The sequence below is a fragment of the Meriones unguiculatus genome, chromosome 3 (genome assembly GCF_030254825.1).
Source record: "Meriones unguiculatus strain TT.TT164.6M chromosome 3, Bangor_MerUng_6.1, whole genome shotgun sequence".
In the NCBI taxonomy this organism is placed as follows: Eukaryota; Metazoa; Chordata; class Mammalia; order Rodentia; family Muridae; genus Meriones; species Meriones unguiculatus.
Genome location: NC_083351.1, coordinates 133,487,233 through 133,503,504, shown reverse-complemented (window position 1 = coordinate 133,503,504; position 16,272 = coordinate 133,487,233). Strand labels below are relative to the sequence as shown.

Below are 16,272 nucleotides of genomic sequence, written 5' to 3'. Positions count from 1 at the left end.
CTTTAGCTAAGATGTCACCCTGTCTAGATTATTTCCATAGCAACAGTTCACACTGAAATTTGTCACCAAATTTCAGCACAGTGCAGCAACTTTCACATAGGGGATGCCACAATTCTATGCCTCTCTGGCTTTGCTACCTTTTCCAGCACTGTGGGCACCCCTGTGCCTCGCCACTGTGGAAGAGTGCTGCACTAAATATCCTTTAGTCTCTTGCGATGGAAACCACAGTGTTCATAAGGCAAAAATAGTTTAGGAACACTGAACTTTTAAAGATGGAGCTTAATGGAGTGCATATTGTAGGGGCATGTATGGCACCTTGTGGCTGTGTGACACATGCATAGAGCCATCACCACCAGATAGCCTGGTCCAGTGGTGAGGCACCTTTCTACTTATCTGCCTGGGAAGCTTTGCATCAAAGTTTATGGAGTTGTTAGGAAGGAAAAGCAGCAGAAGGCGAAAAGCACGTTGTTGCCAGCTTATTTCACTCTATTCTTTTTTAAAAAATATATATATTTAATTTTTTAAATTCTGCATGTATGTTAAGTGCACGTGTGCACAGTGCCCACAGAGGCCAGAAAGAGGCATCAGATCCCCTGGAACTGGAGTTACAGATGGCCCTGGGCTCCATGTGGGTGCTGGGAATGGATTCAGGGTCCTCTGGAAGAACAGCAAGTTCTTTTAACCACTGAGCTGTCTTTCCAGCTCTTAATCTCATTTTACTTAAAATGAAGAATTCTTGTTTCTAGATCCAAAAATGAGTCCTTGACATCTTTGTAACTGCAGCTGCACATGCTAGCACACGCTACTGTTTTTCATTAAAAAAAAAATGTGAAACAAGAAGAAAGCAGTACTGCCTTCGATCAAAAATTGTGGGCTTTTTACACTGTGCACAAGCCCAAGGCTCCCTGGTCAGCCCTAAACCTTGGGTTATCTGAGATAATGAGGACTCCAGGCAGCCACTGTGCCTTGTTCCTACCTCATTAGGACATTCCAAGATCTTCCCACTCCCCCTTAGCTACCCTGAAGGAATTTGGGGCAGAGCCTGGCCTCACACCTGTGCTGGGAGTAATCTGATCTTAATCTGAAATGGCAGTAGGGTCAGTGGGGTCAGCGGGGTCAGCAGTTAAGTTCTTTGTTTGGATCCTGATGATCTTATGAAAGGGCACAGACTTAGATCAGGAGTCATAATTGTCCACCTTCTAGTTTTCAGAGCTGCTGGGTTCCCCGGGACCTCAGTAGACTCTGAATGGAAAGAGAAAATGAGGTAAGGAGAGAATGCTGCACTCTGTTTGCTTGTGTACAAAATCCTTGGTGAAAGTAGCACATCAAATGGGGCTCATCATCAGTTTGTGAGTGTCAGAGGACAGCGAGAACAGAGAGGACAGCTCATGCTGTTCTTCAACCCTAGATAACCTGCCTGGTTCTGGCAGGACAGAGATTGTGAAAAGGCATTTGGAAAACACTTTTGCTAACAAGAAGGTTGAAGACATCCTCTCTTTGACTAATCCAGCAGCACTATTAGGCCTTGACGTCACTACACTATGAGAAGATTGTTTCTGTAAATGTGAGGAGGCAAACATGGATATTGAGGTTTTAAATATTATAAGTTTCAGGATTGGTTATGATCAGTTTTGGGTGTACAAGAGAGGATAGGGTGACCAGACTGGCCCCAGAACGTCTCCTGGATGCCCAGGGCTGCATCACTCAGGAGGTAAAGACAAGGGCTGAATTTCTTTCCAGGCAGTATCCCTCCGTTCAATACCAGCCCTGTGGGAGCCCTGACTCGGAAACCTCATCCTCCTGGATGTGGTCACAGCCCACAGCCCAACCGCGGTGTTCCTCCCAGGTTCCTCTTCGGGGAGAGCCCTTGTCATCATTGCTGTGCTCTCCTGTGTGTAACTTTCTACTACGGATGCCATCCTTGGTGAGCAGGTGAGGCCCAGCTGTCGCTTCAAGTTTACAGCGTTCATGCATTTTTAAGAAACAGACTGGGGGAGATTGCTAGAGCAAAGCAATCATGCATGCGCATGATATGGAGGTCCAGAAGGCCCTTCAATATTTAATGCAACCAAAAGCCTCTGGCAGACGATCATCTCTTAATGGGGCTCGCCCTTTGGCTAGCTTGTTTATGAGGCAGTCAAATGTCTGGCTTCCAGACAAGTCATCACTCAGGCCCTGAGGAAATACCACCAACTGAAGTGGCCCCCCAGGCATCATTGCTCTTTGTTGGTCAAGTTTAGAAGGTCCCGGGACAGCGCAGCTTGTCTACTCACAGCTGTGGTTTCATAGCCAACTAGGCATTGGCGTTGGTCTGTGCTTGCCTCCCCATGAGCCTCTGCTAACACAGAATAAAGTGTACCGGGAGGTGGACTGTGGGGCTGAGGATGGCCCTGTGAGGAAGCAAGACTCAGCACAGCCCTGGTTGCTGAAATGGGTTCACACCAGAGAGATCTCAGGAGAGATGCCAAGCATAAGCTCGGTCCTGGGCTGACTGACAGCTAGAGCATTCCTGGGAATAGCGGCTGCAGAGAAGAGAGGGGTAGATGTGAGCAAGGAAGGCAACGCTGCATTTTGGGAGAAGCCAACAGAAGGGAACGGCTAATGGCATCACTTTTCCCGTCACCAGTCTCTCTGGGAAATGGGCTGTGCATTCCTCACTAACTATCACCATGGAGAAAGATGCTTTGTGTGTGTGCAAAGCAAGCAAGAACGAGAAGGAACCTAGGATGTCAGCATGAAGAGGTCATGGAGCTGTCTCCAGTGCTTTGGATCACCAGTTTACATTTATACTTTACCAGAAACTTCTTTGAGTTCATCAAATCTTAGTTTTCAAACGGAGAAGAAGAAATTGTTAAGCCGCCACACAGAACTTTGTATAATTTACAACCCAATGTCCACAGACTCTACGCTACAAATTGCTTAGGTAGGAAGTAAGTTTTGGGGGTTAGAGAGATGGCCCAACTGTTAGGAGCATCCTAGGCTCTTGCATAGAAGTTGGGTGTGGTTCCCAGTGCCTACCAGGTGGCTCACAACCATCTGTAAATCCAGTCTTAGGGGATGTGGCATCCTCTGTGGCTGCCACAGGCATTCTATCCTTACAGCACAGGCATATGTGGAAGCAAAACATATAGACAGTGAAAATAAATGTATCTTTAAAAACTAGTTACAATGATTGTATACGCCATCATGATTTTAAAATAGTAAAAATAATTAATCTTATTCAAGAGAGTTTTACTTTCATCATTTTCTCTAGAGTTTCTTTTCTTAAAATATTTTTCAAGTTGGGGGATAGTCAACTGCAAAACAAAGCTGTGATTTTTATTTTGATCAAATATTCTGTGTGAATCACTATCAAAATCATGAGGTGCCATGCTTTTCACAGTGCGTTTTAAGAATGGAATCCATGTTCTCAGCTTGCTTTATTTTATTTAGTACTTGGGCATCAGGCATTGTTCTCGGGTGCTCAGTTGGTTTATCCATGCTGAAGTGACTAACAGGCTTAATCACAAGTATTATTATTATTATTATCATTATCATTATTATTATTATTATTCATGGTTTTACTGCCTTTTCTAGTCTCTCTCCTTTTTTTCCAGCCTTGGAAGAAATGAGGCCTTAGTGACCAGGGTCAGATGAGCACTCCCACAGTTCTGAACCAAGAAATCTTCCTAGACCTCATTTCTGGTGGAGCACACTCAGCTCTGCACTGTGTGGTCACTGTTCTGAGGAACAGGGTTTCTGGAGCGTCTTAGCCCCTACCTGCAGACCCATGCTCCTGGTTGTATTTTAAGAACTTAAGAATCTCATTCACTTATTCTTTCTTTAAAGATTTATTTTAGTTGTGTGTGTATGCCTTCATGTGTGCATGTGTGCATAGGCACATGAGTGTGGTTGCCCACAGAGACATCAGTGCCCCTTGATCTGGAGTGACAGTCAGTGATGCTGAGAACGGAACTTAAGTCCTCTGCAAGAGCAGTATGAGTTCTTAACTACTGAGCTATCTCTCCAACCCCAATTCTTTTTCTTTTCTTTTCTTTTCTTTTCTTTTCTTTTGTTTTCTTTTCTTTTCTTTTCTTTCCTTTCCTTTCCTTTTCTTTTCTTTCCTTTTCCTTTCTTATCTGTATCAACAAATAAAAGACTTTTCCTGCATCTGAACTAAGGCTTTGTTTAATCTATTGTTAAGAGAAGGAATCGGAGGTGGGACAGACAGTGGCAAATACCAAGCCCTCTTACACAACGTACTGTGAAATTTTCTCCAAGAGCAGCAGAGCTTGTAAAAACCCACCTTGTGCTCACCAACAACCCCGCCGGCTAGACGTAACTTTATCAGTGATGTTCCTCTCAGGAAAGCAATGTATTAGCAGACAGAGCATCTGACGTGTTCCCATAGCTACACTAAGGGCACCGAACAGCCAAGGAGCTATAGAAGAGAGGCTTCCTTAAAACAGTGGAGCATGAACCTGCCTTTAAAAGGACCTTGATTACAGGGAGATCAAACCTTGCAAGAAGTATGAGTAAGTCTTCCCTGGGGGAGGATCCATGATTTCTGGCTGTACATAGAACATATGTTGGACCATTGGAGGATAGAGTGAAGTCGGTGTGTAAGTGGCTCTGGGCAAGCAAGCCAGCATCTTCTCTATCTGTCAGATACCTTGGGATAGGTGAATGGAAATTCTTTGCAGAGGGTGACATACTGTCTGGGAATGGCTGATTAGCAACGCACAGCAGTGATACGTTATCACAGAAGCCTAGCACTTTTCACTTGGAGTAACCCAAGGATAACCTAGCCCTAGGCCTTTAACCAGTGGAACCAGCCCAGGATGGTTGTTAGTTGCACGTCAGGAACTAGAACCAGTTCCTAAATCACAGGGCCCAGTGAGCCCTGCCACTAGCTGGATTTCCATTTCCCCATCTGTTCCTTCCGCCTGTCACAGTCAAGGGCACTCAGCCTGCCCCAATCTCACTCTTGGAACATCCCCCAGAACCACTGGCCAGAGGGCAACCAGGGGCAAAAACTCAGACTCCCAGTGTCATACTTGAGAATTACATTCAGTCTCGCAAATATTTAAGCAAGGATGTGAGGGCAGGCTGCCAGGCAGTACAGTACAGAACAAATGTCTCCTTGTACTCTGTCGTGAGTAGACTGTAGTTCTATATGGACGGAAAGCCATAAAGTGTCTACAACAAAAATATGACAACAATTTGCTACCACTGTGACTGTTTCTTTAGTGGGTCTATTCTTGTGACATGCCTGAAAATCCTGAGGAAAGAGCCACAAAGGGCCATGTGGGATTGTTCTAAATAGGCCTAGAAGACTTGTGGGCCCTGCCTGAACTCTTGTTAGATTATCCCATCACTCATGCTTGAAAACAGAAGAAAGAAAGCATTCTTTACAAAGCACATGTGAAATCCCCAAAGAGATCCAGGAAAGAAATAATAATAATAAAAAAATTCTGGCCCAAAGAGCTTAAGCAGAAAATAAATGACCTGATGGGAAAACGTGTAAATCAAGACATGAGTGTTGGGAAACAAGAGCTTTTTCTTTGGTCACTAGCAAACCAGGACAGAGTCTCTGGTCCACTTGGTACAGTGTAGCTTCGAAGTCCCTGCCAGCTGAGGATTATGGAAGTCACGTGTGTTGGTTCTTCCCCCAATGGAGACAGAATACCTGATGCCCATTGACGGAAGAACAGCGCATCGGAGAAAGAGCCAACCCTTGGAAGCACTTAGGCATTACGATTGTAAAACCACTGGACAACTGTGTGCTTGGAGGCACAAATGTTCTTACTCACAGTTTAGTTAAGAGAAACTAGGGCACAAAGCAGTGTTATTACCAGTCAGCGCTAGCCCTGTTGGAAATAGCCTAGAGTACGTTTAGAGTCCCAAGTCTGATCACACATTGGTGCTGAACACAGCGTGCCACTTGGATGCTCGGGCAGGAAGGAGAGCTTGGCATCTTGAGAGCTCAGCACTCCCCAAAGTTTACAGGTTTATGGTTGTAGAATGTGACTCTCCCACAGATGTGTGTTCATATGCTTTAGTAAACTAGAAAAGTTAAATTATTCTCATTTGTTGAACTCTTCAGATGCTTGAACATGCTCTATGATCGGAGTCTCCATGAAGGGCCTAGCTGTGGGCTGGTGATGTATGACCCGAGAACCCCGAGGCAGTTCTTATTCTTAGGGGCCAGTGTGCAAAACACAACACTTTGGCTCACACGTCAACATGTGCCGATCACAAACTGGATTAGAAGCTCAGCATTGCCACAAAACAAATGTTTATATCTTTTTCCACTAAGATTCCCTCATCCAGTCCCTGCCTTTGCTGGATCCTTCTCTACCACACAGTCCGGTGCCCTTCTGAGCCTTTTGCCTTTCGGGATTTCTGAAAAGCGCATTTATAAATGGTGTTTACAGAAAGACCTGCACAGGAATGAAATGACTGCTTCCCAAAGACAGATGCCTGTCCCAAACACTAAACCCGCCCAGAAATATTAGCAGGCACTTAATCTTCTTGTTTAACATTCTCCCCTTCTGATGCCTTAACACTATGACTTAGCACAGCCAGGCTTCGCTCTGTAAGTCTGACTTGTCACTCTGTAAGTCTCGCTTTAACCCCTGGAGTTCTGGCTTTTTTTTTACAGTAGTTAACAGTAACATATATAATATATGTATATTTTATCATATATATAAACTGTAAACAAGAGGTAACAACAGCTCCTAGAAACTGGATTTCTTCAAGGTTTCCTGTGTGGTAGGCAGCTGAAATACTGTGGAAAAGTATCTGCTGTGGTCTCAGCACCCGAGGTAACAAGGACAGCAAGACACAGTGGGGCCAGCTGTATTCTGGCCTCTTGCTGTAATAAACTACAGGATAGGAAAGCTTTTTTTTTTTTTAATTTTTATTTTTTGAGGAAAAGAGGAAAAGAAAAGTCGCAAGAGCTAAGACCAGAGTAAGGTCTGGCCTGGTTACCCGTTTGATTTTGTCCCATCCTGGTTTGTGCACCGCCCTCAAGTGGAGCTGGACTTTATTTAGAAGCTTAGTAGGTCCCGAGGAAATGTGTCCTGTGTGGGTGAAGAGGGCCGATGGGGACAGCTTGACCTTAGACTTGTATGTTTCGTGTTCAAGGTGCCACCTTGGGCAAACGCCAACTAGTGGTGCACTCTCATTGTCTGCAGTTCGGGAAAGCACTGTGTAAGTTCATGAAACTAGATGAGCAGGGGCAGACGGCTGAGAGCAGCAGAGAGCTTTCCGTGTGTTCTCAGGGAACACCAAGGAGACGGCTGCACGACACGGAAGTCCTGGAAAAATACAGGTGCCAGTGTTCAGACCCTGGCCAGAGGGGATTTGTACCGGACTTGGGAAGTATCAGAACCAGTCTCTGCCCATCCACACAGCAGCCCTCGCTTTGCTGTGGTAAAGGCTGCCAGGCCCTGTGGCATCATTTACCCTTGGGCCCACATGAGTCCTTGTGAGCCCTGGGAAATGTTGGGCTCCCCCATGTCCTTCATCAGCTTCTCTTTGTCAGCGTTCTCAGCATGGAGATGAAGGGCCAACCGAAGGGTCTCTGTGAGACCAGGGCATCGTGGAATCAGGAGGAGACAGCCCAGAGCAAGGTCAAGTCATGTCTAATCCCGGAAATGTCTCCTCGAGAGCGTTCAGGCTGTGTGTCCTGTGGTCTTGGCAGTGCCAGAGGGCTGCCCGGATGAGAAATAAGATCCACAGGCCACATAACTACTGCATAGAAACCATATCATGTTTTTTAAACCAGGCAGACTAATGAGCAGCAAACCAGAAATGGCATTCTTTCCTTCACGGTGTAGAAAAACCACACAGAAGCCTCCCATGCCAGTCACGTTTCCATGGCTGTACCAATGCTATCTCCAGGTGATGCCAAGGCTTGTGTTCTCACTAAAGTGGGTATTTTTTAAAAAAAATAAATTGATTTATTGCTTTTGATAAGCTAGATAGCATCGCCCTATCATAGAGAAGAATCTAAAGTTTTGAGTCCAAAAGCTCATGTGCCTTCCTTGACTGTCAGTGGAATGGGGATAGTAATTTCCATCTTGGGTACTGCTAGGCTGGCATGCAAGGCCCTTTGCTTATTATCTTGGTCAAAATTTTTGTGCTTGCCAATAGATGGGCCAGTCCTCCCAACAGAAAGCACATGGGCTCTTGTATATCCAAAATACACATCAATGTAATGCCTTCTGCTCTTCTCTGGCTTTGAAGAAAAGGGAATCGCAAATAATATTTAAATGTTTTGACCAGTCTCTGCCCTCTAACTCCATTCCCTGAGATGATGGGGAAAGTTTGTGAAAGAACCCTGTCCACAGCAGCCTTCCACACTGGTTCCAGATGACTGATGCTTCTTATTCACGTCTTCCCGCCAGGTCGGTGGCCACACCATGCTGCCCATCCGCTGGATGCCCCCAGAGAGCATCATGTACAGGAAGTTCACCACCGAGAGTGACGTCTGGAGCCTGGGAGTTGTGTTGTGGGAGATCTTCACCTATGGCAAGCAACCCTGGTATCAGCTATCAAACAATGAGGTGAGCAATGGTTTGGGAGAGACACACACAAACACATACACACTCACACCACCATCACCACCACCACCACCACCACCAGAGCTGAAATTTAAGGTGCAGCCATGGTCTGAGGGCTCTTGAGCTGGGAACCAGAACATGGTCATATGTGGTTTTGCTTGAGTCAGCAGCTCTTCCCAGAGAGCCTGCTGTGTATCTGAATTCCACAGCCTCCTTTTAATAATTCTGGGGAAAGAGGCAAGGTGTTTGCCTTGCTCCCTCTAATGACAGGGCTGAGGAATGATTTTATAGCTCATCCAATAAATTAAGAGCAGCCTTAGCAGCCATCAATCCATGCCGCTCCATCTGGCAAGGGTCCCTGCACTGTTCCAGAAAAGTCACAACATACTCCCCTTTTTCAGATTTTTCTAGAACATTAACTCCTGGTGAAAGTCTCAAGCATTTGTTTGCCCATTCCAATTCCTTTGCCAAGAATAGTTTCATGTTGAAATCCGTGGGAACTGGTTCCAAGAAACCCCCAGAGACCAAAATTTAGAACACTCAAATTCCAAACACAGAATAACATAATGTTTGCAGGTGACCTGGGCATCTCTTTTGGGGTGGCTCGTCTCCAGCTTACCTACAGCAACAGAACACACCCACAGGCAAACATCACTCACGCAGCGTGTTCAGGGAGCGATGAGAAGAAAAAAGGTCTGCCTGCTCTCAGTACAGATGTCATATCCCATGTATCCTCAACCTGCTGATGTTTGGGCACAAGCTGGAACCCCAGGATGCAGAGAGCCGGCAGCATGTCTGTGTTGAGGCACAGCTCTTCGACCGGGCGTCTCCTGTCTCTGTCACATCCTTGACTGTCTTTTAATTCAGCTCTGATACCCAGGACTCCCAGTCACTTCCGCTGTGACAAGGTCCCTGTCAGTCAGACCTTACACAAAACCAAGTTAGGGTCTATCCCCAGCTGGTGAAACCTGAAAATATGGGAGTTTCTGTGTGGAATTTGGAGAACCCTTTGTGAATAACTTGAGTCTTTATCAGTTTTGTGAAATAACGGTGGCCCACTTCCTTGTGAGAAAACAAGGAGAGGGCTTCCTTTGAGGCCGAGGCAAGAGGACCATGAGTTCAAGGCCAGCCTGGGCTACATAGCAAGACCATAACTAAAAACAACCCCCTTCCCCCATCTCTTTCAATGGAAATCCATGAGGGGAAGATTGGTGTGAGGATTCAGAGAAAAGCTGTGTGACAGCACTACCACGCAGGTACACTGGAAGAGCAAATTCTGGGACTCTGCAGCACTGTCCTGCGACGGCAGAGTGTTTAAGTTTGTTATCTTTTCATTGAAGAACTACAAAAGAAACATTTTAAACGAACAAAACTTCAACTGGTAACTGGTTGGTAACCCGTCAGGAGGAGCTGATAGAACCTCATAGTGGAGTAACATTCACTCCTTGTAACAAAGCTGGCATTGTATGAAAGGTTAGAAGACAGGGGGAAGAAGGTTCCCAGCACAGAGACATGGTAAATGGTTAGGGAGATGCGTGAGTTAATTGTCCTGATTGAATCAGGACACACTGTATGTGTAAAAGCACAAATGATCATGCCATCCTCTATAAGTAAGCACAGGGTCTTGGGTGGACTTTCTACAAAGATGAAGGAGAGGCCCCTTCCTTGCTCCCCTATGCTGACATTTCCATGCACCTGGCTCACCTGTATCTGGTCTCCCTCCAGGTGATAGAGTGCATCACCCAGGGCCGGGTCCTGCAGCGGCCGCGCACTTGCCCCCAGGAGGTGTACGAGCTGATGCTGGGGTGCTGGCAGCGGGAGCCACACATGAGAAAGAGCATCAAAGGCATCCACACCCTCCTTCAGAACTTGGCCAAGGCGTCTCCCGTCTACCTGGACATCCTCGGCTAGGGCCCTTCTCCCCACACCGTCCCTCCCAACACATTCCTCAGACTGGCCGACAGGATGAACCTCTTAACTGCCGCTGATGTAGTGACCTCGCTGTCCTGAGCTCTGACAGTATTCACAGGACAAGGAGCGGCTTCAGGGGAGCAGCGTACACTTCTCCATCCACCGACAGTATTAACTCGCTTTTGGCATTGTCTTTCTCTCTTCTCATCTCCTTTGGTTTGTTTCTTTCTTCAGCCCTTTCTCCTTTTATTTTTGGTCTTCCCCTGCTTCACGGTCCTCAGCCTCTCTCCTTGATCAGTCTGGCTTCTGTGTTCCTGTTACCTGTACATAGACAAAGGCCTTAACAAACGTAATTTGTTATATCAGCAGACACTCCAGTTTGCCCACCACAACTAACAATGCCTTGTTGTATTCCTGCCTTTGATGTGGATGAAAAAAGGGAAATCAAACATCAGACTTAAACCGTCACTTCCGATGTACAGACACGGGGCTTCTGTGGATTCACTTCTATTTATTTATTTGCTTATTTATTTATTTATTTATTTATACTCTTCTGATTTTTTTCTGATGGCTTTAGCCTGTGTATGAGAAGGTAAAGTTGTGTACAATTTGGGAAAACTTTATCTGCGGGAAATGAAAACCAGAGAGAGAAGCTTTGCCATAAACCATGGCATGAGAGAACCGGAAACGAGCAATGGGATGAGCTGGGGTCAGTCCTGCTTAGGAAAATCCAGAAACCACTGGCTTGGAGGAACGCATCCGGCACAGTCCCCTGAGGACCTTTCTGAGGAGGAAAGACGATGTTGAACTCTGCATCACAGACAGAGTTTCCAGTCACAGACAGTGGCGCACAATGGAAAGGAAAGATGGCTTCCATGGGACCCAGACAAACACATCATACATTCAGACACTGTGGCCGGGCATGGTGATAGAGTTGATGTGTTTCTCAAGTGTTATCTACCAAACCTTTGTCAAGTTCAATTGAAAAGAGGTAGATTTCGTGCTCAGATATTATTTCAGGGTCAGTTGGGAAAATCTGAGTCCTTGATAATGACAGAAGACATTCTCATTTTGGAGGCAAGTTTCTCCTACCTTGAACTTTTTCGACAGCAATTCCCTCCAGCCCCAACCCTCCACTCTCACCTGTCTTTCAGCTGTGCAAACAAAATTGTGCATGGTCTTTGTCAATCAATACCTATGTGCAGAAACTACTGTTCCAGCTGTGGTAGGTCCTGTAGATGCATAAAAGGTCTAACTTATGCAACTTAGGGAATGTAACCAGATCAATAGCTGAAAGCACTCTACAGTTGGTGATGGGTTTACTGAATAGGTGCACTGAAGCCTGGATATCTTCATCCACCTCAAACCTACTGGACCGTGGGGCAGACACAATTCATCCCTGAGGGAAGGGAACGCTCTCTTGGGAGACCACCTGAGTTTACATTCAGTGTGCACAGGACCAAGTGCCTCACACTGGGCTGTTTGGGAGAGCAGTTTCATTCCAATGTACTCATTGTCAGTGTGCTGTTTTGTTAACAACACTCCATTAAAAAGAAGAAATTAAAACTGACATGGTGTAGCTACAGCGGGAGGCTGTGTCCAGCCGGGGCCCGGAGATGCGCTCCTGGGCGCGGTCATTGGTTTTACTAAAAGAGAGGGTAAATTTACGTAGAAATTTACAGTTCGAGTCAGTTAGACTGAGGGAGAACAGCACTTCCATTTCTCTGTCCCCCTCTGTGAGGGGAAGTTTGAAACACTTGCCATCTTTGTAACACGAGCCAGCTTGGAAGGGAATGACTTAATTCACCTCAGAGTATTTTATTTGGTATTTACTTCTGAAGGTGCAAGAGCCCTGGGTAGGTTTCATGTGTGCCCATTAATTTCTAGAGCACTGCGCTTTCTTGTATACACTATGAAAGCCGGTTCTCAAAATAAGATAAAATAAGATTTAAAAAGAAAAAGACGCCGTGTAAATGAACAGAGAACAGAAGGTGATCCAGTAGGGCCCACTCAAGTGAGGAGTTGCATGAGGCAGATGCTATGGTCCTTTCTGCTGCACTGGCCCACGAGAGATGGGAGTTACTTGTTCCTTTTGTCCATTAAAACAACCCCCCTCCAGAATACCTATAATAAAATAACGAAAGCCATATCTCTGTGACATCTAGTCAAGTATATATCGTTAAAGGACCCACGGTACTGTCTAAACACTGTGGAGCTGCGAGGCGGCAGTAAAGCAAGGGCAGATAAGTACATGCTTTTCTAGATTCCATCAGCCATGACCTAAGAACTGGCACAGGTCTGTCAAGTCCGAGTCTGACCGGTTGCGCTGGGAGAAAAAGCTGCAAGTTGCTTAGCAGAGAGCAAAAGAGATGACGCTGTAAGAGGCCAAGGCTACAGAGGCTGTGTGGGTTTACGTCAAAGGTCTGTAAGGGAGATGGGGGAGCATTCCATCCCAGCTTTGTATTTTCCTCAGCAGGAAAAAAGGGAGAGAGAGAGAGAGTGAGAGAGAGAAAGAAAGAGAAATTCCTTACACTTTTGACAAGTCCCTGAAGGTCTTAAAATGAAAGTGTCTATGCAAGTGCAAAATTTTATAGTTATTTATATTGATCATTATTATTATTATATTATTCCCTCTGTTGTCTCAAGAATATGTGCCCATTTTAGAGCATTAAAGAGCATTTGATTCTTTTAAAGTAGTTGGATGAGCCAAGGACATCTTAAAATAATTGTCTTTATTCACCTAATATCCCCCTTTTGTGTGGTATTTTAATTGTTAGAAAAGAAACATTCTTGTTCTAAAATGGATCCCTCTCCAAACAGGATGAAAATGGTGGTAGCCACCCAAAATCTCTATCATGAACCCAGTCTCACATCCATTCCATTTCTTAACTGCTTGATGGTTTCTGAGCACTTTTTGCATGTGTTGGCGAATTATTCACACTTCTTTTGCGAGGGAGTGGAGACTCAGAAGCTCAGAGGGCAAAGCACGGGCTTCACCCACGTCGGCCCACTCAGACATGCAAGCAAACAAACAAGACATGCGGGAAAGAAGGCACGTTAGCATGTCTGTGGGGCCAGCTGGGCACTAGAACAGAAGGAAACATGCAGTGCAGCAGATGAAATGTTACATCAAGTGCTTCTGGCGTCTGCTGAGTCCTGCGCCGATGCTGCCATCGGCCTCATGTCGAGAACGCTCCCAACACTGCTACCAAGGGTAGCACTCATGCGCACATGCTCACATCAGCTCCGCGTGGGGTGTTTTCATGTACTTATATACATATATATAATATATGTTATAAACACTTGATTTATACATATACAAATGCACATATGTAGTGTGTTTGTGTGTTTATGTATAAACATATAGGCACATGGTAATAGAATAATTATAAGTAGGGTGCAATATGAATAATTTGCTTAAAAATTGCTAAATAACCAAAACTTTCCAGCGTTGTGTGGCAGTTCGCATTTCCATCCTCCATGTGGGTAAGGGCTGCACCAGGCACTCTGTGCCATCTTTGGGCGGAAGATGTGCTGGAAGTCACATGTTCCCCGAAACTGACTGAAAGCCATCGTCTACTCGGAGTCTGTTCTCCGGCTCTCTGCAAAGGAAAGCTGCAGACTAATTAATGGTCTCCTTATGTACAAGTCCTGGGGAGGAGAATTTGAGTTTTTATTTGCACATTTGTGCTGTGCCCGCCTTTCCTGCTCTAATCCCTTTACACTGGGCTCAGAGACTGAGCATTTCTAGATGCAAACTGTACTGTTGTTGGGAGACAAGTGTCTTGAAGGCTGATGAGAAAACATCCAAGAATCCATAGCAAGATGGGCAGCTTGAAGTCGTCCTTCATCCACATGGCAAGCAAGAGCCATGGTGTGGACTACTGTCCTTCCCAAGGACAGAGCAGTGGGGTCCCTGATTAAGGGCAGATTTGTCTTAAGCCTCTCCGTTGGCAAATGGGACTGCCAGCAACACCTGGCATTGTCATGTCTGATTGCTAAAATGGCAGCACAGACACACGTACCCTCACTGCTCTGCTTCCCCGTTCCTTATCCCCTATTAGAGGGCTTCTAGTTCCAAACTTGACCTTCGGTTTGGCCCTGTATCACTGATAAAGGCAATCTCATGAGAGGAATGGCTAATGACCCAAATCCCCAGATGTCCAAGTTTGCAGTCAAAGCCAGTTCTTCACAATGTATAACTGGAATGTAGAGAGAGACTCAGGTTGTGTTAGCTTGCACATGAATTTCAAATGTTATTGTAAAGAACTGGGGCAGGAGGGGTTTGTAGCTAAAACGGTAATAGTGCAGGAAGGCATATTTTCTAGTTGTCAGGGCTGGAATCAATCGCTGCTGCTAAAGTCAACATCTTGACTATTCTTAGCTGCTGCAATCTGCTCTTCTTTCTCCTTGACTTTATTTATTTGTGTATTTATTTTGGTCAATTCATCACAAACATGAAGCAAAAAAAATTTACATATATGTAAACGTGTTGCAAGTGAAACACTGTGAATCTCACAACCACCTCCAAGCAACTATGCTGCCATCTTGACGTGCGTCTCAGGAGATAAGATGGAAAAGATGGGAACGTCATTTTGCAGCCTATGCGTTCTGGGCCAGGTCCATGTTTATTTTTTTTTTCTTTGGTCTGTGAGTTAATAAAGTGATCCTGAGTGGAGGTTGACAGAATGGTCAACATGTTAGGTGAAGTATTATAAGCTCCTCATAACTATATGTTTGAACAGGAAGGAAAGACGTGGAAGATGGAAGAACAAAATGATGTAGAGGGCTCTATCTTACAGCTCAGATAGCTAACTGTTGCTTAAAATCTATACAACAGCTGGAAATATTTTCAATACAAGGTATTTGAATTAAATGTGAATTTTAAATATGTACTCCCTTAAGGAATGAACATATTCTGGTGAAATATTTCTCCCCAAGTTCCTTACAGATCTGCCTAGAGGTGTGGATGCCTGCATTTGCTTCAGCATCCGACAGATGTTTGTATATACCCGGGCCATACACACACTCATTTCAACGTCTCTCTGCAGATGTGTTCCCCCCCCTCCAATGGTGACCTGGTATTTAGAACTCTATCTTTTCAGTTGGTTTATTTCCCTTTTAATGTGACGTCTCTGTGCCGATTCTTACCGGTTCTTACTTGTTTTTTGCAATCTGTTTTGAGGTCCAGTGCTTTTTACTGAGACTCGCTGCATCTTGGCTGATTTCAAAGTGACACCTGAATACAGTGTTTAAAAAAAAAAAAAGTTTGTTTGTAAATCATGTGACCAGCTTCTCTCAACCTGACATGGAATGTCTCTTGTACTACAGTGTATTTAATAAAAACGATGTCTTACAATAAATAACATCCTCCATAAGAGGGGCTAGAAGTGGCAATGATTACCTTTAAAGTTGTAGAGGGCATTGGCAGGGTAGGGCACACTTTTTAAAGGCGTGTGTCTTCAGAGAAGGACCCGGGCTTGCCTGCGGTGTTCATTGATTGCCCGGAGTCGGTGAGAGCAGGTGGCCTCTGAGAGGGAGATGCTGTCTGATCTCACAGACCTGAACTTTTTAACTGTCATTGCAGACCCGGAATGTTGTTGCCCAGTGTGTCCCATGATGTTACCTAACAGTTACACACCCATGGTTTCTAAAAGGGCAGGTGGTGTCTTCTGCGTGTCGCAGCAGCCTAGGGTTGAGGTGTCCCTGGGAAGCTGGGTGACCCCGCAGGGGAAGTGTTTCCCAGGTACTCTGGGAAGCATCAAAGCATTCCAAGGCTCTCCTGGCACAGGCTCCTGAAGATGTGGATGCC

The 16,272-nt window shown here is 45.4% G+C and overlaps 1 protein-coding gene across 5 annotated transcripts in view; it reads left to right on the top strand.

The window, feature by feature from the left end:
• The window catches only part of Ntrk2 (neurotrophic receptor tyrosine kinase 2), a 325,590-nt gene extending 309,750 nt beyond the window's left edge, over positions 1-15,840 (top strand). For all 5 annotated transcript variants that reach the window (XM_060380556.1, XM_060380558.1, XM_060380557.1 and 2 more), the window contains 2 exons: positions 8,394-8,552; positions 10,275-15,840. In XM_060380556.1, coding sequence (XP_060236539.1) covers positions 8,394-8,552; positions 10,275-10,460 — 345 coding nt within the window. In that variant the 3' untranslated portion in view covers positions 10,461-15,840. The remainder of the gene's footprint in view (positions 1-8,393; positions 8,553-10,274) is intronic.
• Positions 15,841-16,272: the final 432 nt, after the last annotated feature.